This window comes from Rana temporaria, chromosome 2, assembly GCF_905171775.1.
Source record: "Rana temporaria chromosome 2, aRanTem1.1, whole genome shotgun sequence".
Classification (NCBI taxonomy): domain Eukaryota; kingdom Metazoa; phylum Chordata; class Amphibia; order Anura; family Ranidae; genus Rana; species Rana temporaria.
In genome coordinates, this window is record NC_053490.1 from 315,040,620 (window position 1) to 315,058,291 (window position 17,672).

The window sequence follows — 17,672 nt, forward strand, 5'->3', positions numbered from 1 at the left end:
TGTTCCTGCCTCAGGAAAAGATACACAAAATCCTTTCAGCAGTGGGTCAGATCCAGACGAACCTTTCAGTACCAGTCAGAACAGTTATGTCAGTTCTGGGCCTTCTGACAGCTACAATTCCGGCAGTCCAGTGGGCAAGACTGCACTCCAGACCACTTCAGAAAAACATCTTGCAGGTCTGGTCACACCAGGTGCCGTTCGAAAAACGTTTCAGACTATCTGCGAAAGTGAAACGAGCACTATGGTGGTGGAGGGACCCTTCCAATCTAACGAAAGGTCTCCCATGGATTTTTCCCCTGGACAAGCGTCTAACAACCGATGCAAGCTCCTGGGGTTGGGGAGCCCATCTGGAGGGTCAAACCGCTCAAGGCACGTGGTCAAAAATAGAGGCAAAAAAATCGTCAAATTGGCGAGAATTGAAAGCCATTCATTTGGGTCTGATAGCTTTTCAACAGGAGGTCAAAGGACATCATGTACAGATTCTGTCAGACAATACGACAGCAGTGGTCTATGTGTTAAAGCAAGGGGGAACCAGGAGCCAAGGGCTCATGGACTTAGCAAATCAACTTCTGTCATGGGCGGAAATAAATGTGGCCTCCCTATCGGCAGTCCACCTGAAGGGATCACAAAATCTCCTAGCAGATCTGCTAAGCAGAAAAAGAGTGGTGGAAGCAGAATGGAGTCTGAACCAGGAGGTGTTCGATATAATATCGGAGGAATGGGGACATCCCCAAGTGGACCTGTTTTCAAGTCAACAAAATGCGAAGGTCCAGGAATACTTTTCGATTCACAGAATGGATCAGGCAGTGGGGATAGATGCCCTGGCACACCCATGGAATTACCGGCTGTGTTACGCCTTTCCCCCTTTTCCACTAATCCCTCTGGTCCTAAGGAAATTCAGGGAGGAAAACACCAACTTGCTCCTGATCGCTCCTTTTTGGCCAAAAAGGCCTTGGTTTGCAACACTTTTGAACCTGGCCTCAAAACCTCCCTGGAGATTACCATACAGGAAGGATCTATTGACACAGGGCTCTGTGTGCCATCCGGAAGCAAGCAGGCTACATCTAACTGCTTGGTTTCTGAAGAAGACCTTCTAAAATCTAAAGGACTTTCTGATAAAGTAGTTAAAACTCTACTATCAAGTAGAAAAGAGGTAACTAGGTCCATCTACCTCAAGGTATGGAAGAAATTTAACTCTTGGTGTTCTTCCAAAAGTTTCGAAATCAAGAGTACTATTTCAGTTCTGGAATTTCTCCATGAAGGAATGGAGAAAGGTCTAGCCGCCAGCACCCTGAAAACACAGGTATCGGCTCTCTCAGTTTATCTTGAAAGATCTTTATCCAAAGAAACTTTAATTTCTAGATTTTTTAGGGCTCTGGCTCGAAATAGACCGATAGCCCTCAAAGTTTTCCCTTGTTGGGACTTATCTATTGTTTTGCAAGGTCTCACGGGAGCTCCGTTTGAACCTTTACAGAGTGCATCATTAAAAAATTTAGTTCTCAAAACAATTTTTTTAGTTGCCATTACATCAGCAAGGAGAATCAGTGAGCTCCAAGCTCTAGCAATTAAGGAACCCTTCCTTAGAGTTTTGCCAGACCGAGTGGTCCTTCAAACGGATCCAGCCTTCCTACCGAAAGTAGCCTCAACTTTCCATAGGTCGCAAGAAATAATTCTACCAACATTTTCCTCAGTTCCGGCTAATGCAGGAGAAGAAGCTTTCCATTCACTAGATGTAAGGAGATGTCTGTTACAGTTCCTTTCCGTCACCACGGAGTTCAGGAAATCAAACGCTCTTTTTGTGGTATTCTCTGGTTCCCGTAAAGGGGAAAAAGCTTCTAAGAGTACGCTCGGTAGATGGCTTAGACAAGCAATTTCTGAAGCCTATCAAGCAAAAGGAGAAGTTCCTCCTTCTGGGATCGCTGCTCACTCTACAAGGTCAACCGCAGTTTCCTGGGCCGAAAGGGCCGGTGCTACGCCTGATAAGATCTGTAAGGCTGCTACTTGGTCCAGTTTCTCAACTTTTATTCGGCACTACAGGTTGGACTTGCTGTCGGCCGCAGATCAAGCCTTCGGCAGGAAGGTACTGCAGGCAGTAGTCCCACCCTAGGGTAAGTTACTTGGTTATCCTCTCCAAGGTTGTCCTGAAAGGCGATTTGAGAAAGGCCTAGTTAGACTTACCGGTGACGGTATTTCTAAGAGCCTTTCAGGACAACAGCTATTTCCCTCCCTAAATGTGTATAAAAAAGTAAAGTATGTATCTATCATGGTGTTGTTCTCTGTGCTTTGTTTTCCAGTGCCGGAGGCCACACAATAACTGAAGCCATGGTGGAAGAGGAGGGATTTAAAGCCTGTGGGTGTTTCCTACAGAAGAGGCGGAGCTGCGCTCTCTCCAAGGTTGTCCTGAAAGGCTCTTAGAAATACCGTCACCGGTAAGTCTAACTAGGCCTTTCCAGCATCCTTAAAGCGGAAGTAAACCCATCAATTTAACAGTTTGAAAAAGCAGTTACATTCCTGGCATGCCGGGAATGCTAACTGTCACATTGGTTGTGCTCTCAACCAAACTGTCAAACCATCCAATGGCTGGTGTCATAACTGATCACATGTGCAGCATCATGGCAGTTGAAGATTAAACAGAGGCCAAGACACGCCTTAGCAGCCGTCAATCAACTCCTCTTCGCTTAGAAACGCCCATTCCCTGCAGGATTCCCCGCTCGGAGCCGGAAAACAAGGGCTCATATAACGATAAGTACAAGTAAAAAAAAAAAAAAAAAAACAGCATACTGCAGATGTTAGCAGTATGCTACAGCTAATGTCAAAAAGTGGATTTTTGGGTGAACCTCCGCTTTAACACCCTCAGTGGGAGTTGCACTAACTGGCATAAACGGTAACACTAATACAGTTATCAACTATAATATTGTACACTGTATTAATGACACTGGCTAGGAAGGGTTTAACATCAAGAGGCAAGCAAGGGGTTAAATGTGTGCCTAACAAATGTAACATATGCTCCCTTTACTAACAGATCTGATTGCAAATCTGTGTACAGAGCCCTGTGTGTATGTAAACGCAGGACTCTGTGCTGGGATTGGCTACAGCTGATCAGCAGGTCTCGGACATACAGTGGGGATCGAAAGTTTGGGCACCCCAGGTAAAAACTTGTATTAATGTGCATAACGAAGCCAAGGAAAGATGGAAAAATCTCCAAAAGGCATCAAATTACAGATTAGACATTCTTATAACATGTCAAAAAAAGTTAGATTTTATTTCCATCATTTACACTTTCAAAATTACAGAAAACAATAAAATGGCATCTGCAAAAGTTTGGGCACCCTGCAGAATTTATAGCATGCACTGCCCCCTTTGCAAAGCTGAGACCTGCCAGTGTCATGGATTGTTCTCAATCATCGTCTGGGAAGACCAGGTGATGTCAATCTCAAAGGTTTTAAATGCCCAGACTCATCTGACCTTGCCCCAACAATCAGCACCATGGGTTCTTCTAAGCAGTTGTCTAGAAAACTGAAAATAGTTGACGCTCACAAAGCTGGAGAAGGCTATAAGAAGATAGCAAAGCGTTTTCACATGTCAATATCCTCTGTTCGGAATGTAATTAAGAAATGGCAGTCATCAGGAACAGTGGAAGTTAAAGCAAGATCTGGAAGACCAAGAAAAATATCAGACTGAACAGCTCGCAGGATTGTGAGAAAAGCAATTCAAAACCCACGTTTGACTGCACGATCCCTCCAGAAAGATCTGGCAGACACTGGAGTTGTGGTACACTATTCCACTATAAAGAGATACTTTTACAAATATGGTCTTCATGGAAGGGTCATCAGAAGAAAACCTCTTCTATGTCCTCACCACAAAAATCTGCGTTTGAACTTTGCAAATGAACATATAGACAAGCCTGATGCATTTTGGAAACAAGTTCTGTGGACCGATGAGGTTAAAATAGAACTTTTTGGCCGGAATGAGCAAAGGTACGTTTGGAGAAGAAAGGGCACAGAATTTAATGAAAATAACCTCTGTCCAACTGTTAAGCATGAGGGGGAACAATCATGCTTTGGGGTTGTATTGCAGCCAGTGGCACAGGGAACATTTCACGAGTAGAATGAAAAATGGATTCAATAAAATTTCAGCAAATTTTGGATGGTAACTTGATGCCATCTGTGAAAAAGCAGAAGTTAAAGAGGATGGCTTCTACAAATGGATAATGATCCTAAACACACCTCAAAATCCACAGGGGATTGCATCAAGAGGCGTAAACTGAAGGTTTTGCCATGGCCTTCACAATCTCCTGACCTCAACATAATTGAAAATCTATGGATAGACCTTAAAAGAGCAGTGCGTGACAGACAGCCCAGAAATTTCAAAGAACTGGAAGACTTTTGTAAGGAAGAATGGGCAAAGATACTTCAAACAAAAATTGAAAGACTCTTGGCTGGCTACAAAAAGCCTTTACAAGCTGTGATACTTTTGCAGACGCCATTTTTTTGTTTTCTGTAATTTTGAAAGTGTAAATGATGGAAATAAAATCTAACTTTTTTTGACATGTTATAAGAATGTCTAATCTGTAATTTGATGCCTTTTGGAGATTTTTCCAGCTTTCCTTGGCTTCGTTATGCACATTAATACAAATTTTTACCTGGGGTGCCCAAACTTTCGATCCCCACTGTAAATCATTGGTGGGGACCTGTTCTGTTCATAATATCCTACTGTAGCCAGTGACAGCGTAGGTTAGCAGTGGGCGCACGCAAGCACACCCCTAATCCGGAGCAGGCTAGATGATGTACATGTATGTGATCCAGCTTGCCTGTGCCACCCACCCGCAGTAAATGTAGTGTGGGCAGGCAGGAGCTGGTTAATAATGTACTCTAATAATTGCAATACAGAACTACACTTAAAGAGGATCTTCACCCTGGAGAAAAAAATTAGGTCAGCAGCTACAAATACTGTAGCTGCTGACTTTTAATAAAATGACACTTGCGTGTCTATGGATCCAGTGCTGTTCTCACCTGGCCGGTTTGTCGCTGGTCTTCGGGTCCCGGCGCCGCCATGTTTACTGTGGGATGCCAACTGTGACTACTTGCGGCTTCATAAACAGCTTTCCACTGAGCATGTTCTGCTTTAAGGTACTGCAGATGAGCACTGTCACTTTCAGGGTGCAATGCTGATCTGCAGCACATTGGGTGTAATGCTCAGTTCCCTTTGGTAATCGGGAACCATTTTGCTTGCTTGGGATCCTGGCTGATTAGTTCCTAATCATAAGTGGGGACCCCCTGCTGCACTAAGTGTTGGCTGATTGCTCTCAAAGAAAAAATGTTTGTTTTATTATTTTTATTTTCCCATGTTGCTTTGCTTTTAATCAGCATTTTTTTATGCTGTTCTGCAAGGCAAACAGTGTTCAGCCAACCTGATTTTAGCCAGTATTACTAGACAGTGAAAGAGAACAAGTTAAAGTACAGTTTCACACTCTCGATAAACATTGACTATTTTTAATCCTTATGCTGCTCACATTAGTAAATAGATAGGAAAGTGCCTAATATTTACTTGTTTTAAAACGTTTTTACATTTCTTCATATACTTCCTGGTTTCCAAGCCTAGGCAAATGATATCGTACATCCCAGGAGTCTTCGGGAAGGTTTTTCTCAGATACGCCTACCCACTTGCATGCATGCCCGAGCTAAGGGCTGATGATTCATGTGGCATTTACTTCCTGGAATCCATCTATTACTCAAGATAGCCAAGGGCTAGGGCAGGGGTGCCCAACATTTTGAAGAGCGAGGGCCACTTAAGCGACTTGGTAACCAGTCACGGGCCACAATGAGCAGATGATAGGTCTGCAACCACTCTGCGTATGCAAAGTGGACACAGACGCAGGCCTTCTCTGGGGGCCTCTCATCTGATCAAATGGAAGGGGATGGATCCACTTCTGCTTTTTTTAGCAGATCAGATTGGAAGGAGGCATGTGTAAAGGGACACAAGTCTGTTTACATTTGCCGCTCCATAGAGGTGAATGGAGGGTCCGATTGGGTTAGGCTAAGGGGCCTAAGGCTACTTTTTACACTGGTGGTCTGCGTTCTACCCACACCATGGATGCAGCGCAGTGCACCTGTGGCTTTTCTGCAGGTTAGCTGTACTTTTCCATAGAATTCTATCATATCCTGCAGGTGTGGTGCACTTTCTGAAAGTGCACCAAACCCACTGGTAAAACCAGGCTCTCCGCTGAACAGGTAGACTCCAATGGAGTCAGCCCTATGTGGAAGGAGCCTTAATCATAACTGGTGTGGTGACCTTTGTGGTGATTTTTATCATCAAAATCAGTCGAAAATCAATAATGCTCCAGTGACAACCCAAGATGTTGGACTTTTCATTTTTAGTCCCTGCTAAAATGGCCTTGTACAAAGCACTCAGGGTGAGTGAATCTCTTTGGCAGGGACCGCAATAAAAACCTTGCAGGGTTTCTAAACCTTAACCACACTAATAAAAACTGGAAAAAAAATTGACCCCCAAAAAACATGCATTTTTTGAGTTCAGTTGTGTATAAAATATTTTCCTTGCATTTGTATTTCAAAATAAATAATATTTGCTAAACAAATTCTAATTTTGCATTGCTTTAAATAGTTTGTATAACGTTGTTTGTTTTTTGTTTTTTTCCCTTATACCATACCATACCATATCAGTTGGAAAACAAGGAACTTCGGGAAATCTTGTCTGTTAGCAAGGAGTCACTGCATTCAGGAAAAAAGGAATCGGACTGGAATTCATTAGAAAAAACTCAGTGATACCTTTCAGACCACATCCTTTCAAAATACATTCACTGGACATACAACAGTAATAGGAAGCATTTCTATTGTCCTCCAAACCCCAGCCTATACTGTCCTGTGTACGGCACTGCAGTGAAAGTGAATATTTGCAGTGGAAAGTATGAAGATGTTAATGGTGGTTTGCTGCCTTCAGTGTATGTGTCTTTGTTTCAGAATTGCAGTACTTCAAGAGAAAAGGTCCACAGCCTGCTCTGAAATCACTTGGACTTTGCTGTCAGTTTTGTCTAATGGGAAAATTATAAATGTAGATGTATTATTTAAATAAGTTAAAAAATAGAAATATATGTATGAATAAAAAATCATCACGTGAAATTCTTTTCATGTTCACAACTTGGCAACCCTCTTCTTTGTGTTCTAGTATATACAATATGTCGTCCTGTAAAGATTTGTAACTGTTGCCTACTGTTAACTATTACAGCACACATTTCCAGTACAATTTGAGGACAGGGGAACATGGGCAAGCCGACATGAAACTGCACACACATTTGGTCTTTGAAAATAGTAACATAGTCTTTGTTCAGGTTTCCCAAATAAGGTAGTCGTAATTTTTTTTTTTTTTTTTAAAGTGTAGCTTTTTAAAAACTAACAATACCTATTCTTCCCCCAGTATAAATATTATTATTAATCCGTAAATCTATATTACTGTTGATATTATGCCAATATAATCGTGCCTGTCTATGGGGAAACGTGGGCTCTTCCACAATCAGTGGGATTAGGAGGATGTGATTATTTTAAATGGTAAAGCCACTCAATCCACAGAGACTAAAATTCTGGAAATCTTCCAATCGAAGGAAATGAGGAAAATGCAGGCTGGATAGGCAGATAAGGGCGGAATGGATATGGGAGTAGCTGGCTGTATCTTGAATAGGGTCTATGGATAAACAGCAGAACCAGACACATAGGTTGTTATAAGTCAGCCCCACAACAGGAGATTCATAGCCAAATGTCACTGGATATATATAGACTGGTGAAGATTTAACACACAAGTCCCATATAGCATTTACTGGGCAGGATATAGCCGCTGTACATCAGTATGCTCACCACCTCATGTCTCACAGAAGGGGGGGTTGTTGCAAATCCTCATGCTGTGTGCAGTCCATGCTTGCCAGCACCTATTCCATAGTCTAATAGCCCAGAGAGATTAAAGTCCTACAAAGCCAGCCTGCTTCCCAAAAGTTGGCCGGGGTGGGAGGGTGAGTCAGGCAGGGTCACCAGAGTTGCATGGTGACATCACGCTGACCGGTTTCGTCTGCCTATCGGTGAACTTCTTCGGAGCAAGGAGGGGCCAATGGGTCGGGTCTTTAAATATCCCACCTTGAACTGACATCTTCATTTACAACCACTGGGTGTCCTCAGTGTACACTTTTCTCGCTGACGCTCACCACCATTCACATTACATATACAAAGTGATTGTAAAGAGCGATCCACACAATCTCAATAGGTTATAAAGGCACATGAATACAAAAATTGGATGAAAGACTTTTACCAGTCTGATTAGACCATCCAAACAGCCCTAGCCAAAAAAGGCATAAGGAAAAGCAAGCAAAAAAAATGTAATTAATAAAATGAAAAAATAACACAAATGACAGAAAATAACAAAAAACAGCATAGATATCCAAAAATATCAGGTTTGATAGATAGTTTGGTAAGCCAGTTGGTGGTGGGGGTCCTTCAGAATTTCGAATAGACCAAACTATCTTGTAAATTTCTGGCAGGTTGTGCCACCAAGGGGCAGGGACCGACTATCTCCTTTTAATTGTGGAGTCTTGGTTAAAGTGTCAATGCCTGGTCAGGATTTCCCTGACCTACTCCCAGATCTGAACTTGGTGATCATTCTCATTGGAGCATTCGGGGGTGGAGCATTCACAGATGGTTTAATACAATAAGTATTCCCTCCGGTCACAGGCTCTAGCTCTAATTTTTATCGTCCGATATTTTGGTGGGAGTATCCTCTCTCCCTGAACTGTGCATACATTTCAACCGCCTCCTGTTGGAACTGTGGAGTGGAAGCACAGTGCCGCTGGATGCGCATGAACTGCCCTAACAGTATGCCACAGATCAGGGAGAGAGGATGATGACTATTGGCCTGCATCAACGTATTCGCCGCAGTTGCCTTCCGGTAAGTGTTCGTGTCAAGTCTGTCTCCTTTTAGGGTAATTTGGAGGTCCAGGAAAGGCAAGGTGTGAGCATGGAAAAGTTAAGTCAGTTTGATGTTCCTATCGTTCTCATTCAAGATTTCCATGAATTCAATAAGTTGGTCACTTAAGTTCCCCCACAACATCATCGATGTACCTTATCCACAGAAGACTATGCCTAAAGCCCCATACACACTATCAGTTTTCCTGCAGGTTTACCAAAACCATCTAATATGAGGGCAAACCTCAAAAGTTTCAATTTGTATGCAATCAGGCAAACCTGAAGAGAAAAACCTGCAGGAAAACGGATAGTGTGTATGGGGTTTAAGTCACATTGGGGACGCGTAAACAATCTTCTCCTCTCATAATCCTAGGTGGAGGCATGCATATGCATGTTTTAATTGTTGATAACTGGTGCTCAAAAATTGGAAGAAGTTGTGGTTAAGCATAAATTCTAATGTCTCCACCACAAATTCATTATGGGCCCCAAGGAGTGGAAACTTCTTACCCAGAAAGTGCGCCAACGCCGGAAGGCCCCACTCATGGGGTGTCGATGTGTACAGTAATGCAATAGATTTAATAGACTGCAGCTTGGCAATCCTTATTTGTGGCTGCGCTCATTTACTTTTTCACTACAGGTTCACCTAGTAATCCTGGAAACAACACATTTCTGTCCTAGAGTGGCTTGTACATTAAGCATGTCTTCTTATTTTCATCTCTGTTATGTAGGATGTAGGGGAAATGCTAGTTTATAAAAGATTGTTTGAAGGAAAGATTTCATTGTAATTTCAGTTCAGTTCAATCGATATTTACAAAAAAATGAAATTACTGGCGAGATCAACAGGTAATCTTGTACTTGCTGAAAATGTTATCATCCTAAAATCTAATGCAGCCTCCACATCTAAGAACTGATAAGCTGCAATATATTGCATTTTTTGGGGATTTGGATGTTTTTTAAGCCCTCACCAAAAAAGTCCACAGTCAGTGTACTCCCAGGTCCCTTTTTAATCAGACAGTGAGTTAACCCTCTTCTCTTCCTTTTAAAGAGTGTTGTACTCTGGGGGGCCCTCCCATCAAGGTCGACACTCGAACTATTTTATCTTGGCCCGTTTCAGCCCACTTCGCTGTTATGAGTCTGGTTTCTGAGCAGGACAGAAACTATGTCTCTATAAACAAGTTAGTCCCTGGTGCGATCCCTCAGCCTCTTCAGGTGACTGGGTTGTTTCTTCTCCCCATATCTGAGAGGCTCTGCTCATTGGTGAACTATCAACTGGACTACTGTCCACAGAACAGTTGGTTCCTTCTATGTCAGGAAATCCTGCCTTGGGCAGATTTTCTGGTTTGGACTCTGTTGGATGCCCTGTAGACGTTGTTGTGCATTAATGTGACAGGGGTGGTAGTCTGATACCTACATTGGACCACGCCGAGATCCACAACCTCACTTTCCCTTAAGGATAATGCCTTGGAAACTGGTTCTTCTCAATCTGTAGCCTCTGCACTGGGAGGAGATGTTCACACACCTGGATATACAGTACCTCGGAACAGGAATAGCGAGTACAGATAGATCATCACTGTATGGAATGGAATACAGTTTCCTGCTGCAGGTATGCTTTGCCAAGGAGAAAGTGACTTTGTGTGACCTCTCCACCTGGTTGGGTCTCCCTCCCTTGGCAGATCTGCAGCATTTTTTCTTTGGATAACTAAACTTATGTCCTTAATAAAGTTGAATGCTCTTAGCTGTACTATGCTTCACAGCAATCGATGCTTAAATCTTGGGAATCAGGAGTTTTCTAAGCCCAATAGCTCCAGGTCAGGGATAGGCAGAGTGGTTATTTTGCAGGATCCTTCACCTATTTCACCAGTCCGAGGCTAAGGTCTCACCTACATTCCTGTCTGCTTTTTTTCTGTATCCATTTTGTCACATTGACTTAAAGGATCACTAAAGGAAAAAATGTTTTAGCTAAATATCTTCCTTTACCTTACTGCAGTACTGGTTTCATGTCCTCATTGTTCATTTTTGCTTTGAAGTGGCTGTAATTCTGCTGTGATCTCCACACTTCCTGCTCGTCTGGCTCCTTATGAAAAATCTCATGGCAGCTTTTCACTGTGGTCCAAGCTCTGTGTCTAAAACTCCTCAGAACCAATCAGATTCATTTTAAAAACAAAACACTGCCTTGGATTTGTTTGTTTTTGTTCTGTGGGTCTCTCTACTTCACAGAAACATGAAACCAGTTTAAAAACGAAAGTGAAACTGCAGGCACATTATATGATTGATTTTTATCTATTTTTAATCATTTTTAAAAGGAATCGGTTAACTTTTATGTCTCTATACCCTGTAAACAGTCATTTCAGCAAAAAAAATGTTTTCCTTTAGTGACCCTTTAAGCCTGGTACACATTATCAATATCACACTACCAGCGGGCTGAACGAAAAAAAAAACTGAGTAGCATGGGAAGCGATCGCTGTACTAACCCCCTCACTGAGCTATTGTGTTCTGACAGGTGGACAGCCCCCTTCCAGAACACACCAATCAGTGCTCGCAGCTGTTGGCTGAGATTGCTGATTGGATAGCGATCGGCCATTTTGTTTTTGGCATGCCCCTTCGACAGAAGCTGGATGGAAGCCTTACACACAGGGGAATGTTGAACGGTTTCTGTTGAACCAGCCGATATTCGGCCCGTGTGTACCAGGCTTTAGAGAGATTGAACCCCTGAGTCCTCTAGGAGAGTCAGAGTCAGTTCACATTCATTGTGTGCTGCGATGCTTGTAGATAAGAGCACTAAAGTCTTTGGTTTGAAGGACCAGGATCCTTGGTTTCAAACCAGGACACTGCTTGCATAGAGTTGGCATGTTCTCTCTTTGCTTGCTTGCTTGGGTTTCCTCTGGGTTCTCCAGCTTTGCTCACACATGCCAAAGATGTGCTGGTAGGTTAAGTGTCTCCTATCTAAATTGGCCCCAATATGTACAGTCCCTTGAAATTTCCCCCATTTTGTCATGTTACAACCAAAAACGTAAATGTATTTTATTGTGATTTTATGTGATAGACCAACACAGAGTGGCACATACCGTAATTGTGAAGTGAACGGAAAATGATAAATGGGTTTTCAATATGTTTTACAATTAAATATCTGAAAAGTGTGGCATGCATTTGTATTCAGCCCCCCTGAGTCAATAGTTTGTAGAACCACCTTTCCCTGAAACTACAGCTGCAAGTTTTATGGGGATGTCTCTACCAGCTTTGCACATCTAGAGAGTGACATTTTTACCCATTCTTCTTTGCAAAATAGCTCAAGATTTGTCAGATTGGATGGAGAGCGTCTGTGAACAGCAGTTTTCAAGTCTTGCCCCAGGGCCTCAATTGGGCTTTCACTGGGCCATTCTAACACATGAATATTCTTTGATCTAAACCATTCCATTGTAGGTCCCGCTTTATGTTTAGGGTTTTTGTCCTGGTGGAAGGGGAACCTTCGCCCCAATCTCAAGTCTTTTGCAGACTATAACAGGTTTTCTTCTAAGCCCTGTATTTGGTTCCATCCATTTTACCATAAACTCTGACCAGCTTCCCTGTCCCTGATGAAGAAAAGCATCCTCACAACATGATGTTTCACGGTGGGGATGGTGTGTTCAGAGTGATGTGCAGTGTTTGTTTTCCGCCACACATAGCGTTTTGCTTTTAGGCCAAAAAGCTCAATTTTGGTCCCACCCTTTTTTTTTACGTCATTAAAGCCCACACACGACCATTTTTTAGGACGTTAAAAATTACGTGAAAAATTAGAGCATGTTCAAAAAATTTTATGCCCATTTTTTACATTGTGAAAAATGCTCTGGAGCCCACACACGATCGTTTTTTATGACATGAAAAAAAAAGTCATTTTTTACAACCCGTAAAATGGTCGTGTGTACGCGGCATTATGGCTTTTTTTCAACAATGGCTTTCTTCTTGCCGCTTTTCCACAAAGGCCAGATTTGTGAAGTGCATGGCCAATAGTTGTCCTGTGGACAGATTCACTCACAGTTTAGGTGGATGGCCCAAAAAAATAAAGATTAAAAAAAAGTGGATATTTTTTTTTTTTAATGCCCCTGTCTCCGGTAGCTCGCATTCAGAAGCGAACGCACACGTAAGTCCCGCCCACATATGTAAACGCGTTCAAACCACATATGTGAGTAATCGCCGCGTGCGTTAGAGCGCGTGCAACAATTTTAGCACTAGACCTCCTCTGTAACTCTAAACTGGTAACCTGTAAAAAAATTCAAAGCGTCCCCTATGGAGATTTTTAAGTACCAAAGTTTGGTGCCATTCCATGAGTGTGCGCAATTTTTAAGCGTGACATGTTAGGTATCTATTTACTCGGCGTAAAATAATTTTTCATATTTTACAAAGAAATTGGGCTAACTTTACTGTTTTTTGTTATTTGTTATTTTTTGATTCATGAAACCATTTTTTTTCCAAAAAAAAGGCGTTTGAAAAATTATTGCGCAAATACTGTGCAAGATAAAAAGTTGCAATGACCATCATTTTATTTCCTAGCGTGTCTGCTAAAAAAACATATATAATGTTTGGGGGTTCTGAGTAATTTTCTAGCAAAAGAATGATGATTTGTACATGTAGGAGAGAAGTGCCAGAATAGGCCCGGTATTGAGGTGGTATAAAAAGCCCTATATTGAAGTGGTTAATATACCGTATTTTCCGGCGTATAAGACGACTTTCTAACCCCTTAAAATCTTCTTAAAAGTCGGGGGTCGTCTTATACGCCGGTAACCTAACATCTTACCTTACCAGAATCGCGGCCGTACGATTTTTCAAAAGCCGCGCCTCCGACGTCTTCTGTTCCGTGATAGGCGGAAACAATCGGCTTCCCAGGAGGCACTGTGTTCAGTGTCCGCCTATCACGGAGGGCCTCTTGTCCTGTGTTTAGTGTCCGCCTATCACGGAGGCCCTCTCGTCCTCGGACGAGAGGGCCTCCGTGATAGGCGAACACTGAACACAGTGCCTCCTGGGAAGCTGAATGTTCCGCCTATCACGGAACAGAAGACGTCGGAGGCGCGGCTTTTGAAAAATCGTATGGCCGCAATTCTGGTAAGGTAAGATGTTAGGTTACACGGCCGCGATTCGCATGGGATAAGGTAAGGGCACGGTCTGGTCATGTAATGGGGCAGGTCTGGTCATGTAATGGGGCAGGTCTGGCATGTAATGGGGCACAGTCTGGTCATGTAATGGGGCAGGTCTGGCATGTAATGGGGCACAGTCTGGTCATGTAATGGGGCACAGTCTGGCATTTAATGGGGCACAGTCTGGCATGTAATGGGGCACATTCTGGCATGTAGTGGCATAGTCTGGCATGTAATGGTGGCACCGTGAGGCGAGGCATGACTAGTAGGAAAGGGGGTAGTCTTATACGGTGAGTATATCCCAAAACCAACATTTTGGCTGGAAAATTAGGGGGTCGTCTTATACGCCGGAAAATACGGTATACAGTTCTGCTCATAAGTTTAACCACTTGACCACTGGGCACGTAAACCCCCTTAATAACCAGACCAATTTTTCGCTTTCGGTGCTCTCACAATTTGAATGACAATTACTCAGTCATACAACACTGTACCCAAATGAAATTTTCGTCCTTTTTTTCACACAAATAGAGCTTTCTTTTGGTGGTATTTAATCACCGTTGGGTTTTTTATTTTTTGCGCTATAAGAGAAAAAAGACTGAAAATTCTGTAAAAAAAAATAATTTTTCTTTTGTTTCTGTTATAAAATTTGGCAAATTTAGTATTTTTTCTTCATTCTTTTGCATAAATGTGAAAGATGAAGTTACGCCGAGTAAATAGATACCCAACATGTCACCCTTCAAAATTGCACACGCTCGTGGAATGGCGCCAAACTTCGCTACTTAAAAATCCCCATAGACGACGTTGCAGGGTATTGTGGGGTATTGCGGAGTATTGTGGGGTATTGCGGAGTATTGTGGGGTATTGCAGGGTATTGCGGGGTACTTGCGGAGTATTGTGGGGTATTGCGGGGTATTGCGGAGTATTGCGGGGTACTGCGGGGTATTGCGGAGTATTGCGGGGTATTGCAGGGTATTGCGGAGTATTGTGGGGCATTGCGGAGTATTGCGGGGCATTGCGGAGTATTGCGGGGCATTGCAGAGTATTTTGGGGTATTGCAGAGTATGGGGGCATTGCAGAGTATGGGGGCATTGCAGAGTATTTTGGGGTATTGCAGAGTATGGGGGCATTGCAGAGTATGGGGGCATTGCAGAGTATGGGGGCATTGCAGAGTATGGGGACATTGCAGAGTATTGCACAGGGAGGGATGGATGGCTGGATCTGTGACTGCATGTGTCACAGATCCAGCCCGCAGCAGCAGCAGCAGCTTCCGCTCTCTCCCCTCTCCTCTCTCACACTGTACCGTTCGGTACAGAGAGGAGAGGGAGGAACCGGTGTCATCACATGACGCCGGTTTGTTTACTAGTGATCGCTCCGTCATTGCACGGAGCGATCACGTGGTAAACCGCCGCTATCAGCGGCGATTTACCGTGATCCGTGATCAGCCGTGTCCGGAGGACCCGGCGGTCACGGAGACTCCCGTGTGCGCGCCCCACAGGGCGCGCGGGAGCGCGATTCTGGGAGGACGTACATTGACGCCCTCCCAGAGTTAAGCAACCGCCTTGTAGACGTATTTCGTCTATAGGGCGGTTGTTAAGTGGTTAAATACCCTGGCAGAATTTATGATTTCTTGGTCATTTTTGAGAGAATATGAAAGATAACACAAACATTTTCTTTCACTCATGGTTAGTGTTTGGCTGAAGCCATTTATTATAAATCAACTGTTTTTACACTTTTTAAATCACAATCACAACAGAAACTACCCAAATGGCCCTGATCAAAGGTTTACATACCACAGTTCTTAATACCTTGTATTTCCCCCTTTAACATCAATGACAGCTTGATGTCTTTTGTGGAATTTTGGATGAGCCTCTTTATCTTCTCAGATGGTAAAGCTGCCCATTCCTTTTGGCAAAAAGCCGCCAGTTCCTGTAAATTCTTGGGCTGTCTTGCATGAACTGCACATATGAGATCTCCCCAGAGTGGCCCAATGATATTGAGGTCAGGACACTTAGATTGCCACTCCAGAACTTTCACTTTATTCTGCTGTAGCCAATGGCAGGTCGACTTGGCCTTGTGATTTGGATCATTGCCATGTTGGAATGTCCAAGTATGTCCCATGCACAGCTTCCTGGCTGATGAATGCAAATGTTCCTTCAGTATCTTTTTATAACGTACTACAGCCATGGCCAAAAGTATTGAGAATGACACAAATACTAATTTTCACAAAGTCTGCTGCCTCAGTTTTTGAGATGGGAAATTGCATATACTCCAGAATGTTATGAAGAGTGATCAGACGAATTGCAATTAATTGCAAAGTTCCTCTTTGCCATGAAAATTAACTTAATCCCATAAAAAAAACATTTCCACTGCATTTGTGAAGAAGGCTTCAGGGTGCCCAAGAAAGTCCAGCAACCGCCAGGACGTCTCCTAAAGAGGATTCAGCTGCGGGATCGGGATGCCACCAGTGCAGAGCTTGCTCAGGAATGGCAGCAGGCAGGTGTGAGCGCATCTGCACGCACAGTGAGGCGAAGACTTTTGGAAGATGGCCTGGTGTCAAGAAGGGCAGCAAAGAAGCCACTTCTCTCCAAAAAAAAACATCAGGGACAGATTGATCTTCTGCAGAAAATATGGTGAATGGACTGCTGAGGACTGGGGCAAAGTCATATTCTCCGATGAAGCCTCTTTCCAATTGTTTGGGGCATCAGGAAAAAGGCTTGTCCGGAGAAGAAAAGGTGAGCGCTACCATCAGTCCTGTGTCATGCCAACAGTAAAGCATCCTGAGACCATTCATGTGTGGGGTTGCTTCTCATCCAAGGGTGTGGGCTCACTCACAATTTTGCCCAAAAATACAGCCATGAATAAAGAATGGTACCAAAACACCCTCCAACAGCAACTTCTTCCAACAATCCAACAACAGTTTGGTGAAGACCAATGCATTTTCCAGAACGATGGAGCACCGTGCCATAAGGCAAAAGTGATAACTAAGTGGCTCGGGGACCAAAACATTGACATTTTGGGTCCATGGCCTGGAAACTCCCCAGATCTTAATCCCATTGAGAACTTGTGGTCAATCCTCAAGAGGCGGGTGGACAAACAAAAACCCACTAATTCTGACAAACTCCAAGAAGTGGTTATGAAAGAATGGGTTGCTATCAGTCAGGAATTGGCCCAGAAGTTGATTGAGAGCATGCCCAGTCGAATTGCAGAGGTCCTGAAAAAGAAGAGCCAACACTGCAAATACTGACTCTTTGCATAAATGACATGTAATTGTCGATAAAAGCCTTTGAAACTTATGAAGTGTGTGTAATTATATTTCACTACATTACAGAAACAACTGAAACAAATATCTAAAAGCAGTTTAGCAGCAAACTTTGTGAAAACTAATATTTGTGTCATTCTCAAAACTTTTGGCCACAACTGTACATTCATCTTGCCAACAATTTTGACCAAATTTCCTGTGCCTTTGTAGCTCACACATCCCCAAAACATCAGAGATCCACCTTCGTGTTTCACAGTAGGAATGGTATACCTTTCATCACATGCCTTGTTGACTCCCCTCCAAATGTAGCATTCATGGTTGTGGCGAAATTTTGATCTCATCACT

General features: G+C 43.1%; 1 protein-coding gene across 1 annotated transcript in view; it reads left to right on the forward strand.

Annotated features, from left to right (window-relative positions):
• SIKE1 (suppressor of IKBKE 1) overlaps positions 1–7,136 on the forward strand; it is a 28,365-nt gene extending 21,229 nt beyond the window's left edge. The window contains exon 6 of the mRNA XM_040337420.1: positions 6,681–7,136. Coding sequence (XP_040193354.1) covers positions 6,681–6,782 — 102 coding nt within the window. The 3' untranslated portion in view covers positions 6,783–7,136. The remainder of the gene's footprint in view (positions 1–6,680) is intronic.
• Positions 7,137–17,672: the final 10,536 nt, after the last annotated feature.